This window comes from Lepeophtheirus salmonis, chromosome 3 (assembly GCF_016086655.4).
Source record: "Lepeophtheirus salmonis chromosome 3, UVic_Lsal_1.4, whole genome shotgun sequence".
NCBI lineage: Eukaryota > Metazoa > Arthropoda > Copepoda > Siphonostomatoida > Caligidae > Lepeophtheirus > Lepeophtheirus salmonis.
This window is the reverse complement of record NC_052133.2, coordinates 18,673,157-18,698,253: the sequence shown is the minus strand read 5'-3', so window position 1 is coordinate 18,698,253 and position 25,097 is coordinate 18,673,157. Positions and strand designations below refer to the sequence as shown.

General features: G+C 29.7%; 1 protein-coding gene across 1 annotated transcript; it reads right to left on the bottom strand.

Annotated features, from left to right (window-relative positions):
* Positions 1-9,005: 9,005 nt before the first annotated feature.
* Positions 9,006-21,233, bottom strand: LOC121114000 (uncharacterized). Its single transcript, XM_040707807.2, has 2 exons — positions 20,777-21,233; positions 9,006-9,800 (listed from the first exon to the last, which is right to left on the bottom strand). The coding sequence occupies exons 1-2, from the start codon at positions 20,880-20,882 to the stop codon at positions 9,124-9,126; spliced, it is 783 nt and encodes a 260-aa protein (XP_040563741.1). The 5' UTR covers positions 20,883-21,233; the 3' UTR covers positions 9,006-9,123.
* Between the last annotated feature and the right edge of the window lie 3,864 nt (positions 21,234-25,097).

Sequence of the window (25,097 nt, the reverse complement as noted above, 5' to 3'; positions counted from 1 at the left end):
GTTCTTGACCTCCTAACTCGCCGGAATTAAACCCTTTAGACTATTTTGTCTGAGTCAATTTGCACAGGTTCGCAATGAAGTTCCCTACAGCGCCAATAATGAGGACATTCCGGACTTTATCTAGTGGGACGGTCAAGAAAACAATTTTATTGATTGAATGTCCAATTTATTTCATAATTTTGATTTTTGTGAAAATTTTAATAAAATCGGTTTAGAAATACCGATACTTTTAAGCTCTGTGTACGAAGATAGAATATATTTGCAATATAAAAAAAATGATATAAATGAAAATTCTACATGAATGCTACTTCGATTAAACATATTCAGAATTGGAACAACGCTACTGAGCTTCTTATTACGGAAAAAATTCCTCAAAGTCAACTTTGAGAACTAAAAATGAAGAAAAACATGAAAATATATGCGTCTAATAAGCGCTACGAAAAGAATATTTATTTACTTGGACATCTTCAGAAATAAAATACTCATAATGCGTGGTAAATTGTTCGAATATTGTTAACAAATATGCATATAATCTACAATACTTAATTTAATATAAATTATGTCTCTCGATTGAACTCGATAATTTTAAAGAACAGCATGGAAAAATTATGTTTTAATTTTGATTTTAAAAATAGCTCGAATTTTTGCTAATTGTTATAAATATGTATTACTTTTTCTGTTTTCTGCATCTTATGAGATAACATCAAAAAATTTGAGAGTTAAAGAATAATTTTAAAGATTACAAGAAAAGACAGTTAAAGTTATGCCCCAGATATGCTAGGATCTTTTTTTTTTCCTATGATGTATCAGTGGCTCTCTATCTTCGGTTGGTGAGTTTGCCTCTCATGTAGGTACCCATTCTAAAAAGACTGAGACATAAGCTCCCTCAGCGACATCGTCATCTCGTTGGAAGATAAATCTTTCTTTTTTGTAAACGAATTTTCTTATTTAATATACGTTTTTTTTTAATATTTTTATGAAGTAAATTGACATAAGATCTCATAATATATGCATTGACAATTTTTTCGGGCTTCAATCCAAGCAGAATTTTTATTCCAAAAAAGATGGAGCTTCACGAATAAAATAATTTTCAATTTTGAAACGGGTAAACAGTGTCATGCTTTTAATCTTGTAATATATTTTTCTATCTGAAATCAAATTTCCTATAATGATAGACGAGTTATTAATGAAACGATAAATAAAGTTATTACTAGATTTAAAAACATTCACACACCCAACCAAGAACCATCAAATACTCCATTCGATGCAACGGATTTTTTACCATGTTCCAAGATATTTTCATTATTCAAATTTTCGACCATTTTTTCTTTAGCTTCTTGAACGACATCATCATTAAAGAATGAAAAGCCAGCAGCTTCATCAGTCAAATACCATAAATGATGACTAAGTTTCTTTCAGGCAGCTTTTGATATTGTTTCGTCTATTTTTTCGTAAGCTTTCAATGGTTTTAACAATCATTATATAACGCTATTTTATCGTCTTTATTTATTTTAAGGTGGTAACTTAATAAGGATATTTTCAAAGAGTATATTTGCTCTGGTTATCCAACGAGGTTGGCGCATGGCACCGGGAGGACTATATTTTTTTTATCATTCTCTCCAACTATAAATATAATACGTTGTTCTATAAGCTCAATGTAATCATCTCCCACAATTTCTTTTGATAGCTTACTGCGATAATATTCTTTTAAATCTTTAATTTCCTAATATCATAAGTTACTTTGTACTAATTAATGTAAGGAGTCTATTTTTAAGGAATCTATATTTTTACAATAATCTTTTAATTTTTGAAAGGAAGGAATATTTGGATTTTTTGTTACATTTTTGATTTTCACTTCGAAAACACTTTTTAAAATCAGTTTATAAAGATGATGCCGACAAGCTAATAAAAGGCATTTCTCTTTCAAATTTTTTCTCCAGCAGTATAGCAGTACCATTAAAAGGTCCAGTATTTGAAGCTGTGGTATCACAGCAGAGAACATGCGCAATGTCTTTGAGTTTCCAGTCCAGGATTGCTTTCCATATGTAAAGACAATCGTCAAACTTTCTTCTTTTATCTTCCAGTTATTCAATTTTCCATCCCAAATTAAAGGTACAACATCCGTTACTTTGTCTTTAAAATCAATTTTTAGGGTGTTCCCCGATCTTTTCTTCGATCACTCCGTATCTTTTGGATAGAAGACTTACTAATAGGCAATTCATGAATATTCAACCCCAGTGAATCAATTGTTGCTTCAAGAATACAGACCATTTCTCTCATACTTAATTGACACTTATCTAATGCAGCTACTAAGTTTGGAGTAATATAATCTTTCTTAATCCTTTTTAGGTTTGTTATTTCATGTGAAATTAGTTTAAACTTGTTTAGATATAAATCAGAAAAAAATTAAAACAGATTGTATATCATCTTGGAGCTCCTAGTCTGTAATTACCTTTGAAGTTAAAATCAAACAATGTCACAACATTTATCTAATTTGAAATTTAAAATGTAATATGTAAAACCTCACTGTCTTCAAAATATACTAAGACTTAATGGAATACTATTATGATGAATAAAAAAGGTATTATTTATCAATTCTGAAAGATAAACTTAACATCATCACTTTATATAGAGTTAAGTGGACCGGAGAAAGTTGAAACACGACTTACTGAATTACTTGGAGATTCTTCAAATTAGACAGACCAAAGTTTTACACAACAGTCATACTTCTATATACTATGTATGTACAGTTATTAAAATTAAGATAACACAAGTTCGTGAAAAGAAAAAGGCTGATTATAACAGGGATGATTGCTTTGATCATTTATATACGTTTTTGCGTATAATTCGTTGAGATTTTTAGATAGTTATATATATTTATTTTGAACATTTTGAATATGTAATACACTCCATTTTGGGGATTAAAGTTGATATTTTTATCAATTTTCTATCAGAGCATGAGAGAAGTTGGTTCAGCTTTCGATATTTTGGAGCTCGTAAATTTTCTATTAGATTCAACCAAAGTTCTGGTCTGGTAGGAAAAAACCAAGATATTTTAATATATTTATTAAAAATTTGTTATCTTTCAATCCTCTTACATTTTTTTTTTGCTATCAATGTGGTATGAGCGTTGTTTAATTGTATTTTTGTAAACGCATCGGGAGAAAAACTTGAAAGCCCTTCAATGATAGTATTAATATGAAAATATAGGTATGTTACTCAAATACTATGCAGTGAATTTTTTTGTTGTGCTCCCAAGCTAAAGACTGTAACAATACTTGCGGATGTTTTTTTTTAGTTTGCTCATGTCCTATTGTAGGACCCAAATTAACTGAGCCTTCTTTATTCACTAACTTGATGCACGTAATGCCGCACAACCTGGTCAAAGGCGTGCCACAAATGAAAAAATAGTCAGAAATGCAGTTAAAAACACTAAAGGTGAACTTGTACATCTCTTACCCGTCTAAAGTTCCAGCCTGAATAATTTTGGAGCTGACTAATGGGCAATTTATCTCTGGGTACTTCCATCTCAAATCGACCAAAATAAAAAAAAATGTCATCCGATCCTCTCAGATTTGGACGATTTCTTTTTTGTACACAGGCACAAATTCATGAGTAGATTAAGTGTCAAAAATTTCAGGACATAATTTTGAGTCGTTTCTTAGATACTCGTCTCAGACCAAAGTTTTCAACGTTGCTTTAAGGTTTTTTTTACCGGGCCCTACTTTTTCTTTTTTGACCCAAAAGAGCTAACCTCTTGTAATTTGGTACTGAACTATTTTAAAGTGTGAGGATTCCAAAAATGAAGTCAAAAGTATAACTTTTCAATTTCTTATCACTTCAATTTTGATTTAAAAATAATCTGAAATACACGAGTAGGTACTTGATCAACAATAAAAAAAATTGCTCAACTTTTGTGAATATGAAACTTTGGCAACATTTTCTACATATGTAGGGGTTTCACTGTGCCAACAATCGTGTTGGTTTTTTTATGATAGCACCCATGGTGGGATCTCAAGGTTATGTAACTTTTCTCCGGAAATTTGATCAATTTACTTACGTATTTATAACTTCAACTTATTTTTTGATTTATATAGACTGATAAAAAAATTGAACTACACTAATTTATAATATTGATTAGAAGTTGACAAATTAAAAAAAAAAAATAATAAGTAGTTTATAGTATATCACTTGTTTTAAAGTTGGACATAACTTTAAAATAGTTTTTTCAGTCTTTGAGACTTGGAACTTTCGTCCCTCCTTTTTGCTGTTGTTATCACATAAATGTCACAAGCCCCTTTTAGGAGTTTAAAGGTAACAAATTGGAGCTTGTGTGCCAAAAATTATCCAAATCTGATAGGTTCGGATGACATGACCTGAATCTTTAACACGTCGTTATCTTTAAAGTTAGCCAGATAAGTAAATCATTCCAACTGCTATTTATCACTTAGGTATTCCCTGACTTTCATTGACATATTATTTATCAACAATTTCTAAAATCAATTACATGTATACATTACATAATATTAAAATCCTATTATAGTATTTTATTTGGTACTGTATCATAATTAGAGTTGAGCAGTTTGTAATGAAAAAAGTACTTTTAGAAATTAAAAAAGGAAAAACGTTTGCCCTTTTTTAATTTTGTTCATTTAATTGGTCGTCGTGGTATTAACTTCTTTCTCTGAACTAACTTTGTTGTATTGTTTTAAAATTGTATAATAAAATAAATATATATAAATTTAAGTATAATTATAATATTTTGCCTGCAGTTTTGCTAATTTAAATGTAAAAGGTCTTAATTCAGTAGAGTCATATTTCTCACATGGATAACAGTTTCACTGTCATCCATCATATTAATTATTTTTTCTCAAGAAGAGGCATATTTGATATGAATTGATATAGTTATAAGTATTGAGTAGTACCGTGTGAGCGTGCTCATAAAAAATATCAAATAACACTGAGAATTTCTTCGGGAGTTATCTTCTATATTATTAAAGCAAAGTTTGTCTTTTAGCCTACGCCTAATTATTCCAGGGAATACCGAGCAGAAATAAAAAATTAACTAAAAAAACACTAGGGTTATAACCCTAGTATTTTTTAAGTTAATTTTTTATTTCTGCTTGCTCTACATACATAAAATAAAATTGGACAAATATATAAGGTAACGAACACGACCACACAACAGGGATTTTGTGCTACTACAACAGACTCCGAAACCTAGTTTACATTAAAATTTTGTTCAATAATATTTTTTTATAATTCAAAAATTTTAAAATTCAAATGTCTTCGTTTTTGTTTTCATGGCTTGATGTCTTTTGTGTGACAGGGTGGGGCATCTATTGATGAGATCATATGTAGTTTGTAATTCTTATATACAGACATTGTACGTATGGCTTATGTCCTTCCAATTGCTTAGGTGGACCAGAAAAGAGCCATGTCCAGAGTAGGCCTGTACAATGAGCTCAATTTTTCTCTTTCGAGCTTGATACACTTTGACTTTTCCTTATTAAGTATAGTATGTGTGTGTTTCATACTTTGATCTTTTTTATATCGGTCAGACCAATATTGAACAAGAAGTCATAAATTACCTTTTTTATGTAGGTTGGAGGTGTTCCAATAGCGAACTGGTTTTGCCTCTCATTACGTCTCTTGGCAAGACGGTCTCCAAATTCATTTCCTGTAATGTCAGAATCGTTGCTACCATTCTAGATTTCTCACTTATTCCTTTGATATTTTTTTCTTTACATTTTAAAACTTCTTTACTAGTATTAAGTGGGATAAAGATTGCAGCAATCGCTGATTGGGAGTCTGATCGGACTATTATATTGTTCAGTGTTTTTTCTTACTTAAAAAGAGCTTCTATACTTTGTATTATGCCAAAAATCTGCTTGACATGCACAAACCTTTTTATTCAATTAAGTTATTGCATGAAAAATTGATGCATCGCCTTTGGTGATGGTCTATCCAGCCCCTGTGTTTCCGTCTTCGTCTTTAGACCCGTCCTCCGTATGGATAATTGCGTCCGGATTCTTTATTTAACTATTATCTATCCATATGCGATTATTTTTTATGTAGTCACTTGGTTGGTTCATTTCGACTCGTATAATTATTTATAACTATAGAATCAATGCCCATGACGTTTTGGAAGATTACTAGTTCTATCCTAGGTATAACCTAAGTAATGCTTCGTTCTCCATCTTGATTTTGTTGCCTTTTTCTTAATGTATATGTCCAGAGAAGCAATACCTAAAATTGCCTCCATTCCTGCGGTTGTTGTCGATCAAAATGTATGAGTATTTCCCAAGAGTGCTTTCCTTTGAATGGTGTTTGATATTTTCCTTAAACTTTTCTTTGTAGTGATTACATGTCCCCATACTAGACATCCATGGGAGAAGATAAGTCTGATTATAGCTTCATACAACCAGAGAACCTTATCTGAGGTAAGTCCCCATTTTTTTCCTATGATTACCTTGCCCATATTCCATGTCTGAGAACACTAGGAGGCTGTTTTTTTTTCTTCAAATATTCTGTCCGGGTAAGTCCTTGAGTACGCTAGGTACTTCATATGTGTGGCATATTCCACTGCTAGTATTCTTATAAATGTATATTTTAGTAAGTCCTGGAATGTTCTATTTATAAAATAACTCAAATATTTTCGATTTGAAGTTGAAAAGAGTATTTTATACTTTGTTGAATATTTTAATAGAACAAGGCATACTTCATTTGTGATTTGAAAAAAATTAAACAAAGCTTGTAAATTGACCTTTAAAATTTAAGAATAAAAAAACCCAAAATCACTCGAACCAAAGCAAACCAGCATGAGCATGAGTTGCCAACAACTTTATAGGCATAAGCCATAAGGAACGGTGGAACTTGTTACAGGATGGCCTTTAAAAGAAATTTAGTTTAGACGCGTTAAAATTCAACATTGCAAACCTACATATACTTGCTATTGTTTGAATTTGTTTAAATATTATGTTTCTGGTTAATTTTTCTACAAATTGCATTTTGGTGTGACTCGTTAAATTCATCACTTTTTTTATAAGACTCATAAACAATGAATGAAATTGAGTTAATCTCATTTTATTTCGTTAAAAGAATAAAAAGTTCAAGTTTGGCATATTAATCATGCTCATTGTTCTTGCAAAATACCCCCTTATGCAACAGTTGAGTCAAATGGATGTTTTAAATGTAGTACTGTTTCTGACAAGGCACAAATGGATAACATAATTAATGACTCAATGTAATGGAAGAAATTGCAAAATGAATTAATAGTACATCATGATTAATCATATGTACTCGGGACGAGCGTTTAAAAAAAACCTAAAGAAAATATCATTTGGTAAGCTAAAAGTAAGGGATACACTAACAAGGGATGTAAGAGTAAAAATAAACCAATAGTCCTTGTAGCTTACAGCTAAGACCACTAAATGAGATCAATAATAAGGTTTGATAATGATTTGTAACAAATCAAAAAATATAAATGATTTTTAAAAACTGGGTAAACTACATTAATATAAAATATTTTATCAAAGAATATTATAATTATCTTTGATAAGCGAGTATGTACTAATGTACCCTTCAAATTTGATATTTTTCTTTGGTCAGTAGTATAATCTTTCTTATGAAAGTTTTTTCGGCTATAACTTTGTAAAAAATAATCCCTCTTTTCTTTAATAAAATTTCTCATGAATTTTAAAGAGTATTTTCCGCCAGATTATGTTTGTTTTGTTACGGAAACTAGGACCAAATATGTATTTCTCTTTGATACTATTTATTAAGTCCTCCACCTCCTTTTCCTCAGTTATGACAACATCAAATAAAGATTATCCAACTTTATTATTAGTCTTGTAGGTCATCGTTTTACCAAATATATTCATAGAAATTGCTTAAAAAATGACTACTATATAACAAATGGGGGGGGAAATGTACCAGCCTTAACCGAGAAAACACTTTTTTTTTCCGTTCAAAATTGGTTTTTTTTAATAAGCGAAATATTATTCTTCATATTATAGGGACAAGTGGTATCACTTCTATCTTTTCTAAATGATTTTATCTATTTGTATCTTTTTTTAAGATTCGATGGGAATTTATGTGAACATAACAAATTTTATATGTATATGTGGAAGGTTATTGCATGAAATAAATGATATCATTATCAAAAAAAAATAATTTAACACTAGTGACAATCATTTGCTGTTCATTGTTCAAACAAAAAAAAAAAAAGACCATAGGTAAATGAAAAAACATAATAACATCTTAACGAAAATCTGTTAAACTATTAAACTAAAAAACAAAACTATGAGAAAATTCCATTCCTATCAAACCTTTTCAGCACTTCGTGGGATGTTAAGAGAAGTCTGTCCAGCCTAGTAGGTATACAAGAGTTCTTACTTCTTGCGGAGTAGAGAATAGATAGCACCTTTGTTATTAAACATTCTATTTTGTAGTGAAATCTATGTTTAGGTGATGACATTTACCACCCTATCCCAAATCTTTATTTCTGAATTGAAGTATTTCCTCAAAAACTCAGTGGTCATGTGCACAATGTTAACCCCACTTGGGCAATCCCAAAACAGATGTCTTGAAATCTCAAAACTGGACTTACAGAATGTGAAGTCTCTTTCTGTTTCTTCGACTCTCGATTTATTTGTAAAAAAGGTAAATGTAGCCATCCAATTCTGGTCGATATTTAATTATTGTATTACTTGATCCTTTGATCACGAAACTGATATGATCAAATCTGGTTTTTGAGAATTTTTGTTTGGAATTTGTTCAGTATGTTTACTCAATAATATTGGTTTAAGCCAACTTTTGAGAAAGAAAAAAAATCCGTAATCAACATATTTGAAATGAACATACAATTTTGCAAAGAATAAATTAATTTTCATGCGGGTTATTGACTTTTTCCTTACTCAAATGCTGAAAAAGCCGAAAATTTAAATTCAATTGATCAACGTTCAGAACACTAACAAGAGGGAAAATATGTAAAAGAAAGAAAATACATTTAGATTATTTATTACATCAACCAATGTATGAGTTATAAATATGTCCAATAAATTAATTTATGGTCTACATTTGTACGTGCCTTAGTGAGAAATACATCAATAAGAAAAACCACTATTCTAAATACGGTTTTACAGTCCTATAAAAGTCTATGGCTTTGGCCACTAACTTCAGAGCAAGCAGAGCAGTTTCTGCAAATGTATAACCAGAGTCTCTGGTAGAAATTTTTTCATATAGGCCATTATCTATTTGAGGCCTTAGTAGTGTCTTTGAGTAAGTTTTTGATTTCGAAGATGGAGTAGGCTCAAACCAATTTTGAAACACGGACGGAAAGAACGAACTAGGCGATCCTGTTTCACTCTCCTCTCCTTTCCCATAGTTTTCATTCATTTCATTGAAGTCATAGTCGTCATACTTTAGAATATAGGGATGATTTGATTGTTTAAAAGTCTTTGAAGAAGATGGCTGTTCATAGGCGAGGTTTTGTAGGATAGGACCTGTTGAAAATTTAGATATGCTGAGACCGTTACGTTTGAGAATCTTTTGTAAGGAAATGGGTCGTGAGATGGGACGGGATCGTCTGGGAACTTTGTACTTTTGTGGATATTGAGGATGTTCCATAAGTTGTTTATAAATGTTAAAATGGTTCTGTTCAACAAGAGGTAGAGAGTAGTAGAGTTCCTCAAATGTGGGCTGTCTATGTTTGAAGAGATTTGAAAAGGTATCGTTTCTTTCCTCAACAGGATGGAGAGAAATCTTTGATCTTTCACGATAAAAGTTGGAAGGAGTCTCTATAAAACAAATAAATAGGTTTTTATTCTTAAGTCGTTCAAATATGTATATACTATCAATTTATATTTTGAATTGCAAAAAACCTTTAAAAGCAATGAGCTAACAAAATATTAATTAAAATTCGGAGGAAAGTCAAATTAGAAAAATAACTTTTTGAAAAATGATAAACAAGATTGATTGTATGCAAAATAAATAAAATTGAGGATTTTATGTGAAAGTTAAATCTTATTAATAACTCCTCTCTTCATTTATGGCTTAATGGCTTATGAATTCAATGCTCTAAGTATATTTAAACTGAAGCTATATAAATCCTTACTCAATTCAATTATATTTCCATTTGGAACTATATAAATGTTATATGAAAATTGGAGACTTTTAGGGATACATAAAAAAAAATATAATGAGTAACACAATTGGCAATTCTCTATTTTTCACAAATTTCCTATTCATCTGAAATTAATGGCCTTTATGAGGCCTATATAATAAAAAAAATCCCATTATACAAACTAATTTAGTCCAATAAGTGTATAACATATATCGGATAACATATTAGGCATTAAAATACAGGCTTCTGTGAATCTGTAAATCTATGGCTTATAGAGTGGCAAGGCCTGTTAAGAGTTTTTCAAAATTTCAAAAGGTATTTGTAGATTTTAGAAATTGAGCCAATGTACGTTCACATTTATATTAATAAAGAAAATTTTGTCTGAGAGGGACTCATTTTTTACAACTGGCGCATGCAGCTAAAGCTCAATGCCTCATACTAAAAAAAAAAGAAAAAGAAAAGAGAAGTACATATATTTCGAATTGTAAATCTTTGGCCATTTTTAATGTCTAAGTTTTTTTGTCGTTGGCAACCTGATCAATGTTTTTTTTTATTTTTCGAAGCTCTTATCATTTTTATTTCTTTGTTGAGGAGAGAACATGTAAATATTTAGTAACTACATGTGATTTTCTCATTGAAAACGGAGTCCCACACTGTTGATTTATTTAGGAGTTATCTTCTATAACAATAAGCAAGGGTTGTCTGTTAATTGACGCTTGATAACTCCGAGGAATGCTGGGTACGATCGCTATTTAGAAATATAGAAATTTTATTTAGTTTGTGTCAACTAGACCCCTCTCTTCGTTACTATTTGACTTCAAACACTAATGTATCACTAAACATTTATTTGATTAACTCCATTTAACATTTTAATTAACTTCAAATAATCATATTATCATAAAATGTAAGCTAAAACTTGAATTGCGGTAGAAAATGAATTAATAAAAAAAATAATTCCTAGGACTATCAATTCAGCAAATATCTCACAGCTTAGGTTTAATATAGCACAAATAGCGTGAGCCAACATTTTTGCTGAAGGACAATTTGGGAAAGATATTTCGCCGAAGGACAATTTACAGTCGAACATTTTGCCAGAGGACCATTTGGACGAAAAACGATATTTCTATTATTATTATATGTGATTGTTTATTTTAATTCAATTTAAAATGATACTATGATTAATAGGTATTTTTGATATACTATATATATCATATTGGTACATCATTTAATGTTATATTTCAGAAAAATATTTTTTTATTAATTTTATCAATTAATAATCAATATAAACATAACACAGTAGGTTAAAAGTTATTCAAATCTTTACCGTTGTAGTCCTTTGAATAAATTAACTAATAGACCCTTACGGAATATATTAATATAACAAAGATTCTTTTTTGGTCAAAAGTCCTAAATGGTCCTTCGGCAAATTGTTCGTCTATCAAAAATGTTTTGGGCCAATTGTCCTAGAACCCCCTCATAGATAATTGTTTAACAAAACACAATTCGTACAAATTGAAATGTACCAACTTGTTCGTGATTATGGATTGGCATTTTGCAGAGTGCGGGGATAAGAAAAAACTAAGATAAAAAAAACTTAAACTAAGATACTTGTTTACATAATTTACCTGTTATTTGATTTTGACTGGAGAAAATGTATACAAATACTATATAAAAAACAACCTTCAGAATTTAAAATATAATTAGTCTAGGAAAAATATTGTAAAATTATATTCAAATAAGCATATCATTATGCATAAAAAAATCATCCAAATTAGGAGGGATTTCATCATTCATTTTTATAGTTGGCAACCAGATAAATGTTTTTATTAAAATATTGAGTTACTACGTGTGAGAGTCCTGATAAAAAAAAGGAGAATTAAGCATTTGTTGAGAAGTTATTTTTATATTAATAAAACAAAGTGTTGGTTCATCGATGCCTAATAAGATGAGATGATACAGAGAGATGTTATTTTAATCACGTTATTCGACACTTTATTGTATCACATAAATTTTCTTCCAAAAAGAAAAAAAAAAGAAAAATACTAAATCAATTAGTAATTAGCCAAATAAATCAATCATACCAAATGCTATTTATCACTAAAATACTTCGAAACAATCGATTCACAATACTGCTCACATTTAAAAAAATGAATTATATATATATATATATTTCAGAAAAGTAAAGTTCTACATAGTATTTCATTCGATACTGTATTATTAAATTTCTTAGTAGTATTTTATTAAAAGTGTACTTATACATTTATATTTTCATATAATAGCCAAAATTTGTTCATAGAAATAATGAAATGGCCAATATTTATATATATTATGTACAAGTTGTAACCAAAAACGGATTTACCGTATATGGGAAAAGGATAATGCAATAATTGAATATTACATAAATGATCGATAGGTGTAATTTTCGACTATTTTAATATAAATTACTAAAATATGAGTAATCTGTGGCAAATTATAAAGTTGAAATGCTCACAGTTATATTACTCAGACTAGGTAATTGTATCTTTACCTTAAAGCCATTTTGCCTCAAGGATATTTTTTCTTAATGTATAATAAATAAATGAGATTTATACGTCGTTTTGTTATTTTTGGTTAAAATTGATGTTGCCTTCAATTTTTTAATCAAAATATGTAATGTGAATTACCATAAAACGTATTAAATGATTGTTTTCTCTTGAAAAAATGATGGAATCATGCCCAAAAATTTCAATACATACACCAAAAAAATCTTTTTATGTAGTGAATTTGAATCAGAGATAAAATATGTAAAATAATTAGTATAATAAGACAAAAAAATGAACAGGCAACGATTCAAATAGAAAAATTACAAATAACTTCTACGTTAGTATTTATCATTAGACGTGATGGATAAAAAAATCTTAGAAAAGAGTCAGTGATAAAACGAACATCCATGATATGAGGCAAGAGTATAATTCTATCATTATTCCAAAAGAAAACAAACACTTAATGTATTTGATTGTAATAAGTATTGTATATTTATTAGTGTTGGGGTTTGGTCTGGAAATCCTAGACATTCCTAATAAATCCTAAGGCAGAACTGAAAAAAAAGTGGGTGCTGGATCAAATCTTAACACTATTATTTAAATTTAAAAAAATTAAAGTGGACATAAATTTCAACAAAAAAAACAAACAGTAACGACATATAAACCTCATTTATTCATCATATTTAGGTGAAATATTCTTGAGGCAACATAGTTTATGTTAAAATTATCGGGCATCATTAAATAATAAATACCCCCGAATTTTAATTGATCAAAATGAAATGATGGTATCAATTAATATTTATTGATTAGAATGATCAATGTTGTAGTTAAATAATGTATATTCAGACAAATAAATAGAAACTTGTGCAATGTGTTTCTACAAGTTGCAACTCGTTCAGACATTGCAGCATCTACAGAACATACATATATACAGGGCTCGGAAACAAAACGTAGACTGTTAATAAATGCTAATTAATTAATTAAACTAGAGAGGTTTTGTGGTTTTTCATGCATATTCCGAATCTTCTCTCCTTTCTGCATAAGTAAATAATAATAAACACATCTCAAACCTTTCATTATGAGCGAGCAAGAAGTAAAAAGGAAGACTATCTTAGACCTTCTGGATGCCAAAATTGAGCTTTCAGAAATTATGGACATTTTGAAGTGTTCCAGGAGCCTCATTTTCAAGGAAAGAAGGAAGTGGGTGACAACTGAGTTTCTGGGGGACCTGAAGAAGAAGATCAAGAAGGGCACCACAAAATCCATGAATCGCCTCTCTAACGAGTTTGACGTGGACGAGGGGACCATCAGGAAGGCTGTGAAGGAGAACTTAGGGTTGCCATCTTACACAAGAAATCACGCCTCCTGTTGACGGACAATCTGAAAGGAAGGAGACTGCAGAGGTGAAAGAAAGTTCATGCGTCGATCAAGGCCAATGGATCCACAGTAAAATTTTTCTCTTGCAAGAAGATTTTCACCATGGACTAAGTCTACAACCATTGGCTTAGGAAAACACCAGAGGAGGTCAGAGGGGTGTTCCGTACAAAACATCCGCCCAAACAATGGTTCTGGGGGTCGTGGCGTCTTAGTGCCAGAAGATGCCTCCCTTCCTTTGTAAGGCCGGGAAGAAAATCGGCCAGGACACCTACTACAAGGTGCTGAGGTTCACCATAGTGCCATGAATCAAGGCCACCTACCCAGAGGACAGCTATGTGTGGACCCAAGAGGGTGTACCCTCACATACAACGGCAATATACCAGAAGTTCTGCACCGGCAACATGGATGATTTTTGGCCCAAGGACATGTGGCCATCATCTTCGCCTGATTTGAAGCCGTTTGGAGAGGGAGATTAACCGGACATCTCACCCGAACATGGACTCTCTGTAATCCGCCATTGTGAAGGAGTAGAACAACTTGTCCGAGAAGTTCATCATCAACTCCTGCAAGGCATTCCGCTGCCGTGTGAAGGCTGTGATTGCTATTGAGTGAACATGTTCACAAAGATCTTGTCTCAAAGTTTTGTTACAAAAAAATGTCAAAATTATTTATCATCAAACAAAATTATTGACATTTTTACAAAATCAGTCATTCAGTCCACGTTAAGGTTCCGAACCCTGTATAGTGTTGGGTCAATCCTTATTTATTCGGTCCAGTCTTAGGACCACTCCTATCAGTCCTTGGCTACAGTCCTTCGGACTTTCAGTTCTTGAACTGATTAAAAAAGAAGAAATACATTTGGGGTGACGTCATTAAGGACCAAACTTTTAAGCTTTTAGGGCTGATACGCAGGACTGAACTTGACCAGATCGAGAGTGAACTGGACAAGACTGCAGTCATCAGTACTAAATAAGACACAAAACTACATATACCGATATACGACGAAGGATTAACAATTATTGATTTCCTGTATTTTCGTTTATAAGTCAAAAGGATCAAGTGATACAAGGGAATCGACGGCTATCAATTGAATTAATAGGTTATTTTTGTGCTAGCAAGTAATGCCCTGTAATACCACGACGATTTGTCAAAAAATGATCACAAAAAGAAAAAAAGAAGAAGAACGATTGCAACAACTGTTATTCCTTTTCTAATATCAAAACTGTTATTTTTCTCAACGTCTTGCCCATCCTTATCCCTAAATATACATCCACTTATTTCTTCTTATGTTGATTAAGAAGAACGGGAGAGATAGGGATTTTTAATTTGTTTCCATGTGGAACCAATAAACAAATTAATCATATGAATGAATGTCTTAATTTAAATTCATAGATTTAAATTAATAGTTAAATTTTCATGTTTTCAACTAACTTGAAATTAATATTAAATGAGAATTTATAATACAGGGATGTAGAATGCATATATATATATATATATATTGTTTAATAATAAATTATTATGTACTACAGCAACAAAAAAAAAACACACATAACAAGAAGTATAAATATTACAAAATGGATATAAATTAATTCATAAGCAAAATACAACTCTCCGTTTTATTGCTTTTTTTTCATTCTATAAACACATATTTGCAATTTATAAACACACCTATACCTACACATATATATATCATATAATTGAAAATTGTAATTTCTACTTTAATACCATGCATAAATATTTAATCATCCTTTTTAAATAATTAAATCATTCCCATACCAATGTACCATAAAGAAGCAAAATATATAGAAGAGATACTATGTTTGTGTAAAAGTAATCATTTGACGTTCACTGAGGAAAGGGATATCTGAAGAGTTGTACAAATATGACCGGCTATATATATATGTTTTGGTAATACCGGGTGTGTAATTGAAGACTAGTCATTTGGAATCTGGAATTTTAACCAAGTTAATTTCGAAAACTAGGGAAGGTACATGCCCTAAACTTTGTGAGGGTGTTACCACATGTTGTTGACATTTCTAATCTTCAATGTAAGCTCCATCAAGTTATATAATTCCACTGATGCGCCGTTGGAAGGTCTTTCAGGTGGTCTAATTGGGTCTTATAGAGTTTCCATACTCATCAACAGAAACCCTGAGAGCCTCAAAATTCGGTGACCTTGTCCAGATGGCCCTGGCCTCGACATGTGCCCCAAAAGAAACAGCTGAGCACGTTGGAATCTGGGGAGTTTGGTGGCCACTAAACATGGGCTGTTTTTGAAATATTTGCCGATTTGATATAATTGAAAAAATAATTTTTTATACCATATTCCAATCTGATCTGAAATTTACAAATAATTCAATGTACCCAAGGTTAATAGAAATACAAGGTTATACCATAACGCGTGTACGACTGATGTTTGACTTCCCCCACGCTTTTTAATAGTGACGTCATAAAATTGCCTGCTTTTCCCTACAGTCAGTGAGATATATCAAATTGAAAATTATAGTAATAGTAACGTCATAGAATATGATTGGTTGTATGTTTTGTCAAAATCTGCCTGTCTTGCCCGGCAGCCGGTACGATACATCAAGTTGAAAATTATAGCAAGCCCGATTACATGATGGTTTAACCTTGCATTTCTATTAACCTTAGATACCCCTGTATCCCTGAACGAATTTGATTTGCATTGACAGAATTATTTTTTTAAATATGATTACAATGATTTACTTTTCTTTTTTTAGCTTTACATCTGACTTTCAAGACGATTTCATGTAAAACATATTCCAAAGTTTTTAACACAGTGACATCATTATGTATTAACAGAGTTAAGCATGATTGTTTTCTTTTCGACTAGATAGAGTTGTAAAAAATATGACTTTCCGGTGTGTAAAGGAACAACAACAAAATTTAAATTAGTAACCCAGACAATTTGAAGCACGTTTGAGAAGATAGAAGTATAGCTGTTATGACTTTCTATTAAATTCGCTACAAGCAGCTATGAGACGGCATAAATACAAATGCCACTACTTATCCCGTAAATGAATAGGCAGAGGAATTACTCCAATGTCAATCCTAAGTTCTATTCAGAGTCCAAGAACAGAGGCGTCCGTTTTTTTTTAATAAAAAATCCAAAAATTAAATTTTTTACAAAAAACATCAAAAATCCGCAGTTGTTCACAAAAAAATAAATTTTTTAGAAGAGAAAAATTCAAATACAAATTTTTTTGGAGAAAATTATTGAAATGCATAGCTTTTCATATGAAATTAAATTTTATGGAAAAAAAATTCGAAAAATTATATTAAAGTTCAAATATTAAATTTTGTAGTAAGATCAAAAAATTCCTTAATTTGGGGCAAGATGCTACAGCCCTTCCAGCCCACACTCTACGGACGCCCCTGAAGAATAATTACTTTATAACTATCCCACAAATTCTACAATTTTCATTTTCAAAAATTAAAAAAAAAAATAACAGCGTTATTATATAAAATAAAAACACGCAAATTTCACCCTCCCTTTTTTTAGGTCATATTTATTACAATTCTAAATATATATCTTGTGCATGAAACTGTTATCAACAGTGGACTAAGTTTTTTACGTCTTGTTTTTTCTCTTTTTGTTTGAAAGGTTGAGTGATACAAAAGAGATCACATTTTATCTCTATATTTTTCTTTTTCTATATGAGTATTCCTCCATTAACTTAGAAAATCGTCATTTACAACATTTATCTACACATTTTCTAAAACCACAAAATATACTGTACTCACAACACACAAATTAGAAGAGAACATATAGCATAGACAAAGAAGCCACACAATTATTATTAAATTATATTTTTCTAAGAGCCACAAGAAAAGATTTTCTCATAAATAACGTTTGATATACATACTTCATCATTGCTACGAAGATTTTAAAAATATTGATTTTGACATTTTCCTCAAAGAATTTCTTGTTTTTGACAAATTCTTTTAATCATAAAAATTTGCAAAGGTTTTTTCCCCTCTATACTTATTGAATGACAGTCTACCTATAATTTTAATTATTTACAAAGTGTATAAATAGCTTTTTATTCCGGCAATAATAATATTATTTAAGTAATTAACTGTACAAGTCAGTAATTACTACATTGTATTAATAAATATTTATGGCATATGTTTAACTCATCAACTATTTTACTAATAACAATTTCGTTTATAATATGTAGGTATCTAAAAAAAAAAAAGAAGAAATCTATGCAAATATTGACCACATGGTGAATCTAAAAATGTTCTCACAATCATTTATAATTTATGATTATTAAAATACTCTTTGGTTACTACATGATAGTTGTAAATTTCTTAAAAGTGGGGAAGTCATGGCCCGTCGATTGAGTGGCCACTGAATTCATATAAAAAGTCTGACAAAATTAATTCATTTCAGTCATTTTCTATTTCTATTTTTAGTTATATATAAATTTTTGAATTCTAATCAAATTCAAGGGACACCATTGATTGTATTAAATTTTTCAACGACTCAGAGTTGTATCTGCCTGTTTTGCAATGTAATGAAGCAATATCTTCTGGAATTGTAAAGTTTTAGAGGAAGTCTTATGTGCGGATCTCACATGACCTGCTCGAGAATTTTGGGGGCACCACTAATAGAGATTTAAAAAAGTCAGCAAATACTTTATGCAAAATGGACTAAAAGAAAAACCTTAAACTTAGAGACATGATTTCCATTAACTTAATTTTATATCAAAGTTATTTAAGGAATGGACTAGTTCTTTAGTTAACAAAATACTCTTTTGCTTATAATATTATTTTATTTTTAATTGTTCTCCAGTTATTTTTATTCTTATTTTGGATCTTTTTTATTTGTATCATTGCTTTTAACTTGAAGTTTTTTACATTTTGATTATTCTTTTAATTTCTTTGGCTTGTTTTTTTAGTATTAAAAAACTGTGTTCTGTGATGTACTAAACTTTTTGCTATCAAATAAGTATCAATGTTTATATTTGTTGGTAATAAAAATACACCGGCTGACCGAATAAATTTTTTGACAATTTTTAATTATTTTTACTTCTATTTAACCTTTAGAATTCAAACCGAACTATAGGGGTGCAATTGATTATATAAAAACAACGCTCTTGGGTCCTAAATACAATACTATTAAGGAAGTTCTACTACTATACTATAATGAGCCGGCTCTGTGAGATTTCAACAAGAGAAAATTAATGAATCTGTATGCTTAGAACAATATCTGTTTTTTATCTACCTTTATGGTAATATAAATCCATATCTAACATGGCTCTGTATGGTAAATACAATATACATTAAAGTCCCCTATTTTTCGACTAGTTTTATAACTACTGCATCAACCTATACTCTATTAGGGGCAATCCGAATAAATATAGTATAAGTTTTAGCGCCAGTTATCTCATTTTTGGTTTGATAATTGCCTAAAAATAGTTTTTTAATACAAGAATCCATGATGTTTTTTTGTTGAATAATCTTTCTTTAGATTTATGGAACAATTTAACAACAATATTTAATATTAATGCTTTAATTTGAACACAGTATAAGGTGTTTAACCCTACGTTACGTCCCTTCAAATACTAACATGAGTACTTTACTGGATTAAGCCACTGGATTAAAGTAAGAGGCGTGTGGCTAGAACCATTACAACACTACTCCTACCCTTCCGTATTTATTTTTTATATATTTATTGTTAGGGTAGATAAATGATCAGAACGAATAAAAAACACTCATCAAAACTCGACATTTATTAATTCCTGAATTGCGTAATAATTCCGATACTAATACAATATAATTCCCAAAAAAATGGATACAGGAAGTTATTAGATCGGCTAAAAAGTATATATATACAATAAATATTTTTTTAATTATTGGAGTTGGAGTAAAAATATGATACACACAAGATATTTCAACGGTATTTACTTTCTTGGATGTATAAATACTTAGGAAAAGTAACGGTATGCTCAGTTCTATCATCAAAAATGCTCCGATTTAATAACAAAAATCGTTTATATTTTAGTTAAAAATGGTTGAAGTGGTATGCATTAAATTTTGTTCAATAAAAAATATTTTGATTCTCTAATCTCTTCTTTAAAAAAGATACTCTAAACTGTACATAATTATTTTGAAAATCAAATAATTTAAATGGTAATCCTTTATCCTGTAAGCTAACAATGATATATTTTGTACAATAATTAACTATTCCACCAGTGTTGAATATATTGATAAATCAGAATAAAACAGCCCAAATGGCAAAATTAATAGATTTCTTTTTTCTTTGTAAGAAGATATATTTTAATTACAATAATAGGTATTTAAACACCGGATTTGAATCAAAACTTTGAATACTTCCCCAATAAGTACATCCTAAAACATAGAATAAAGTGTGGAGATTACCAAACGTAAGAAATATTAATTCTTGCTTTTTATATTTCATTACTTCTTTAACATTTAAAAAAAGAGTATTTAAACTTCGTAAACAAGTTAAAAATATGAAGTAACAAATTTATTCAGTTAATTATCAAAAGATTTGCAAATATTTTAACATCCAATTCATAAAACAGATTTCTATCAGTTCATTATTACAACATGTTTTATAATGTCGTGTTTATCTATACACTACGAGGCTAAAAGAGATATGGTCTGTTGACTTTCAGTTGATTTCAACATACTTACGAGTACATAGGTATTACAAATTAAATCACCCCTTAAGAATAAATTATATAAAACAAAAAACTACCTCTATACTTTCGTTCTCTTTGAAGCAACTCTTTCCAAGGATCTGTTAGCCCATAGGTTTCTTGGAACAAAAGGAGAACAACTAAAATCCAACTTTGCTCCGTCATCCTCTCTACATTCAATACGTAATAATATCCGTTCACTTTAAGACGACAATGAAAAGTTTTTAAGGTACAACATTGTTTTAAAATGGAAGTAATTATTCTTTGAGAGAGAAATAAAAAACAATATGCGTCATCTGGTTGCTGTTGTTTAAAAAAAAATAAAACAAAACCAAGAAAATAAAAATAATAAAAATTATTTGAAAAATAAAAAAATGACTATTTAATTACAAATTTTTTTCGCAAAAAACTACAAAACAAGCACACTTTTTTTAAACCATATGTCTAATGGTTTAAAGAAGTGAACACATTGATATTGAAACTAGGACTGAATGGTATTTGAATTTTTAAATGTCTGTATAACGTTTCACTACAGTCTATGTTACGCATTTCTTAAGCGTTCATGGAAAGTGTGTTTTTTTCTTGTCTACATTAAGATCAAGGAACAAAAAGGTCATTTCATTTAAGAAATTGAATCTATGTATACTTTTGATGGCCTTTGCGATTAAAATTATGCTATGTACATTTAATAATTGCTTGTACATATATATTATATAAACATGAACTAAATAGTAAAAAAAAAAATGAAAACATGATTTAATGTTATTGCCTGTTGAAACGACTAAAGCACTCATATATAAATATAGTATACTCGAAGGTTTTACAAAATTCATAACTGACTTTTAACATTAGTAAACATTAAATAACAAACATAAACAAACAAACATAAGATAAAAATTATTTGTGAAGAAAAATCCTAATAATTGGCCTTATTTTCAAAAGAACACTACTCCATGGGACATTTTACATATATCAAAATAAATTTGATTAGTTCGAAAATTCCATTTTTTCATTAATTCATCTAATTAAAGTACATTTTGGATTTTGTCTCTCGAGATATCGTTTTTCCGAAATTTCTTATGGTTTTACAACTACGGAAATTTGCCGGAAGTTAATTTTTCCCCGTAAAATCCAGCATTTAATTATTTCAATATACCTATAAGTTTTATTTAATCCTATACAAGGTGCAGCAACATTATTTCCTTTTTCCAAGAGGCAATAAAACGACGTTTATTTTATTTTATGTTCTTATAATTGGTCAGATGGAGTTGTACTGATTCAGTATAGGTAAATATTATACAATTAAAATTACTTCATCTGACTTAGGAATGGTCTTTGAAGTTTATGGGCATTAAGCATATTTCCATCTACAGGAAGGACCAAGAAGAGAACCTACACACATTGATTCAAATTAAATAATTTCTCCCGAGCGTGTTGTCCATTGAGCAACGTTGTTCCACTTGAATTTGACTTTGACTCCAAGCATTTGGGATTTTATATATACTAAATATATTTTTTTTTCTAGAAGTTACTGTGTATGAAACATACAAACATTGAGTTCAAGAAAATAATTTTTCACGTGCACATTGTCCATTGAGCTAGGTCGCTCCATTCATAAAATAAATTTTATAAATCCAAAATGCTTTGTTTTATAATGATAATACATATTTTAAGCTCTGTTTTCCATAGTTTTGAAAATCATATAACATAGATGGCGTCCCCATTGCCCATATTCTGAACTTCAGTATTTTAATAGCTCATGATTTTTCATTTACCTGTGAATAACTGTTCATTAAGATTGTTATGTTATACAAAAAGATGCAACATTTAATTGGAAACATATTTTATTTTATAGTTATGGATGATGAGATGATTGGGTAATTAGTTATTGGCGATTCTGCAAAGGTCTTAAAAATGTTGGTTTTACCAGAATGAAAACTTTATTAAATTGCATTAATTTAGCATCCTTTCATGACACCAAATTTAATGGTAAATACTTATTTTCTCTGGCATGATTAATCGTGGAGTTATTTGCGTTCAAAGAATTTAGCAAAATTCAAATTATGAAAATGAATTGAGAAAATCATTTTTTGTATATTAGTAATTAAAGTAGTGGGATTTATGAAAATCAGTTAATTGAAATAAAAACGCAGGAGTTAAATTGCAATTAGTTCCATATTATAACTATTATGTCAAATCATTTTTGGCAATATTCATTTTCAACGGCAAACGCACGTTCCTCACTACACCAAAACATGATATCAAATGACTATTTTTCCAAGAAAATTGTAGAGTTTCGTCTCTAGAATGACTCCGCCACCGCTCCACTACTAAAGGAAAGTTGGGTTGCTGTACCTTGTATAATTTATTAACATGTTTCCATATCTGCTAAAAAGCACAGTATTTTGAATATAACTTTTGTTTTTGAAGCAGTATGACTTGTGAAAATAGCAGATTGTCTCATATTTTTATCAAAAAACTTATATAGATTCTAGTCATGTGGCGAGTTGATGTTTAGCCTGCAGGTTGAGTTGTATATTTTATAATTATGCATACTCTATCAGAAATTAATTTCATTTATTATTTTTTTTTGTTGTGGGTCGGATCAGGTTACGGAATTCCAAACAAAAAAAACCCAAAAAAAACGGGACCTGCGGGCTCTAAAAATCCCCAACCCTATTACTGATAATGATAAAGTGAGAATAAGGATGATTGATAATATTTGGTTAGGATTAAAGATACTCTTAGGAAAGAGGCGACACACATACCAATGAAAAAAAAATCACTTTGAATTCTGATTGGTTTAAATATTTGGTTTTTTGTAGAATTTTGTAGATAAATATAAATGCTTTTCTTTTTGCATTCTACAAATGTTACATCTTTTGGCACTTTTTGAGGTACATTTTATTTACACCGACATGTTGCCTCTTTCCTTGGAGTCTTTTTATAAAAGACTTAATAAAATCTATTCTTCCTTCTTAAATTATAAAAATAAATACTTTAATTTTACTGCACTCGTAACTGGGGTATTATGAGACGTTTTTTCAAAATCACATTTATTTTTAAATCTATTAAATTCATGTAACTAGAACTTTAAGTAGATGCACTTTCAGGCTCTAGATTAAACATTATCGGCAGATAATCTCTAATACAAAGAATATTTCAAGTTGGACACCTTTTTTTGAAAAACTACAATTAGCCCTTATTACCCCATGCTCAGCGTAATACCAATGCTGCATGAGTATAAATGAAACTTAATTGGTTTATTATTTTTATATAGCTACTAATTAGCTAACAATGAAAGCATAGAAAGTATTATATGGTTGATAAAATGACTTAGACTACACATTAGGGTGATAATTAAATCCTTTTTTTTTTTTTTTTGAAAAGTAAATGACTTTCTATGGTTTCTAACTGTAAAAAAAAACATTTATGGAAAGTTTTAACAGTTTAGAAAATTATTTAGAGGTAGCTCAACGGCACTAAAGTTGTTAAAATTTCACTTTTAAATAAAAAAACGGAATATTTTCTTGGATACTGTCCATATACTTCAAATTATAATTTATTTTTCGTAAAAAAAAAATTGAGTTTCTAAATTTACCATAAAATATATTTATAATTATATATACAAATATAATATTTATATGTTCAAAATAACGTCAATTGTAGTTTTTTTTGGTTTAAAAGTGTAAATTTTCAAAATTTTAGAACTATTGAGCTACCTCTAAATATTTTTCAAACTGTTGAAGCTTTATTAAATGGTTTATGTACAATTAGAAACCATTTTTTAACCTAAGCCATTTACTTTTCCAAAAAGATTGAATTTATTGTCATTCTACTGAACATATAATGCCTCATGGATATATCAGAAACATCTACAAAGCGATGGTCAATATCACCCAAATTAATATGTATCATATTATCCCAAAAAAGTCATTTAATATATTTGATTATGTTACGAAAAAAAATTATCGTCTAAGAAACTAATACTTATTAACAGATGATTCTTTACATTGTATGGTATATTGACTATTTTATCTTTCTTTGCACAACAAATTTAATCCACTAATAGAGCGGAATAAAAAAAAATCTTTTTAAAATAGGTAAAAATAATAAATTAGCTTGAGTGCAATAAGGCTGACATATTTTCTCATTTACTGTCATGTAAAAAAGAAAAGTATCCCTAGAATGTATAGTAGAATATCTCATAATATCCGTGTTATCCGTATTTATTACTTTCCAAGCGAATGCCAATCAAAGGCAATTCTCCAGGAACAGAGAAGTTTTTGTGTATTTAATTTGGGGTTCAATCATTTTTAACCTTGAAGGGAACCCCACAAGAACTGAAAAGTAGGTTTTAATCGATAAATTCACATTTTT

Coding starts and splice junctions, on each gene's coding strand:
- LOC121114000 (XM_040707807.2), bottom strand. CDS start 20,882: ATGACGGAGCAAAGTTGGATTTTAGTTGTTCTCCTTTTGTTCCAAGAA. Junction 9,801..20,776: donor AAGAGAACGAAAGTATAGAG/GTAGTTTTTTGT, acceptor TTTGTTTTATAG/AGACTCCTTCCAACTTTTAT.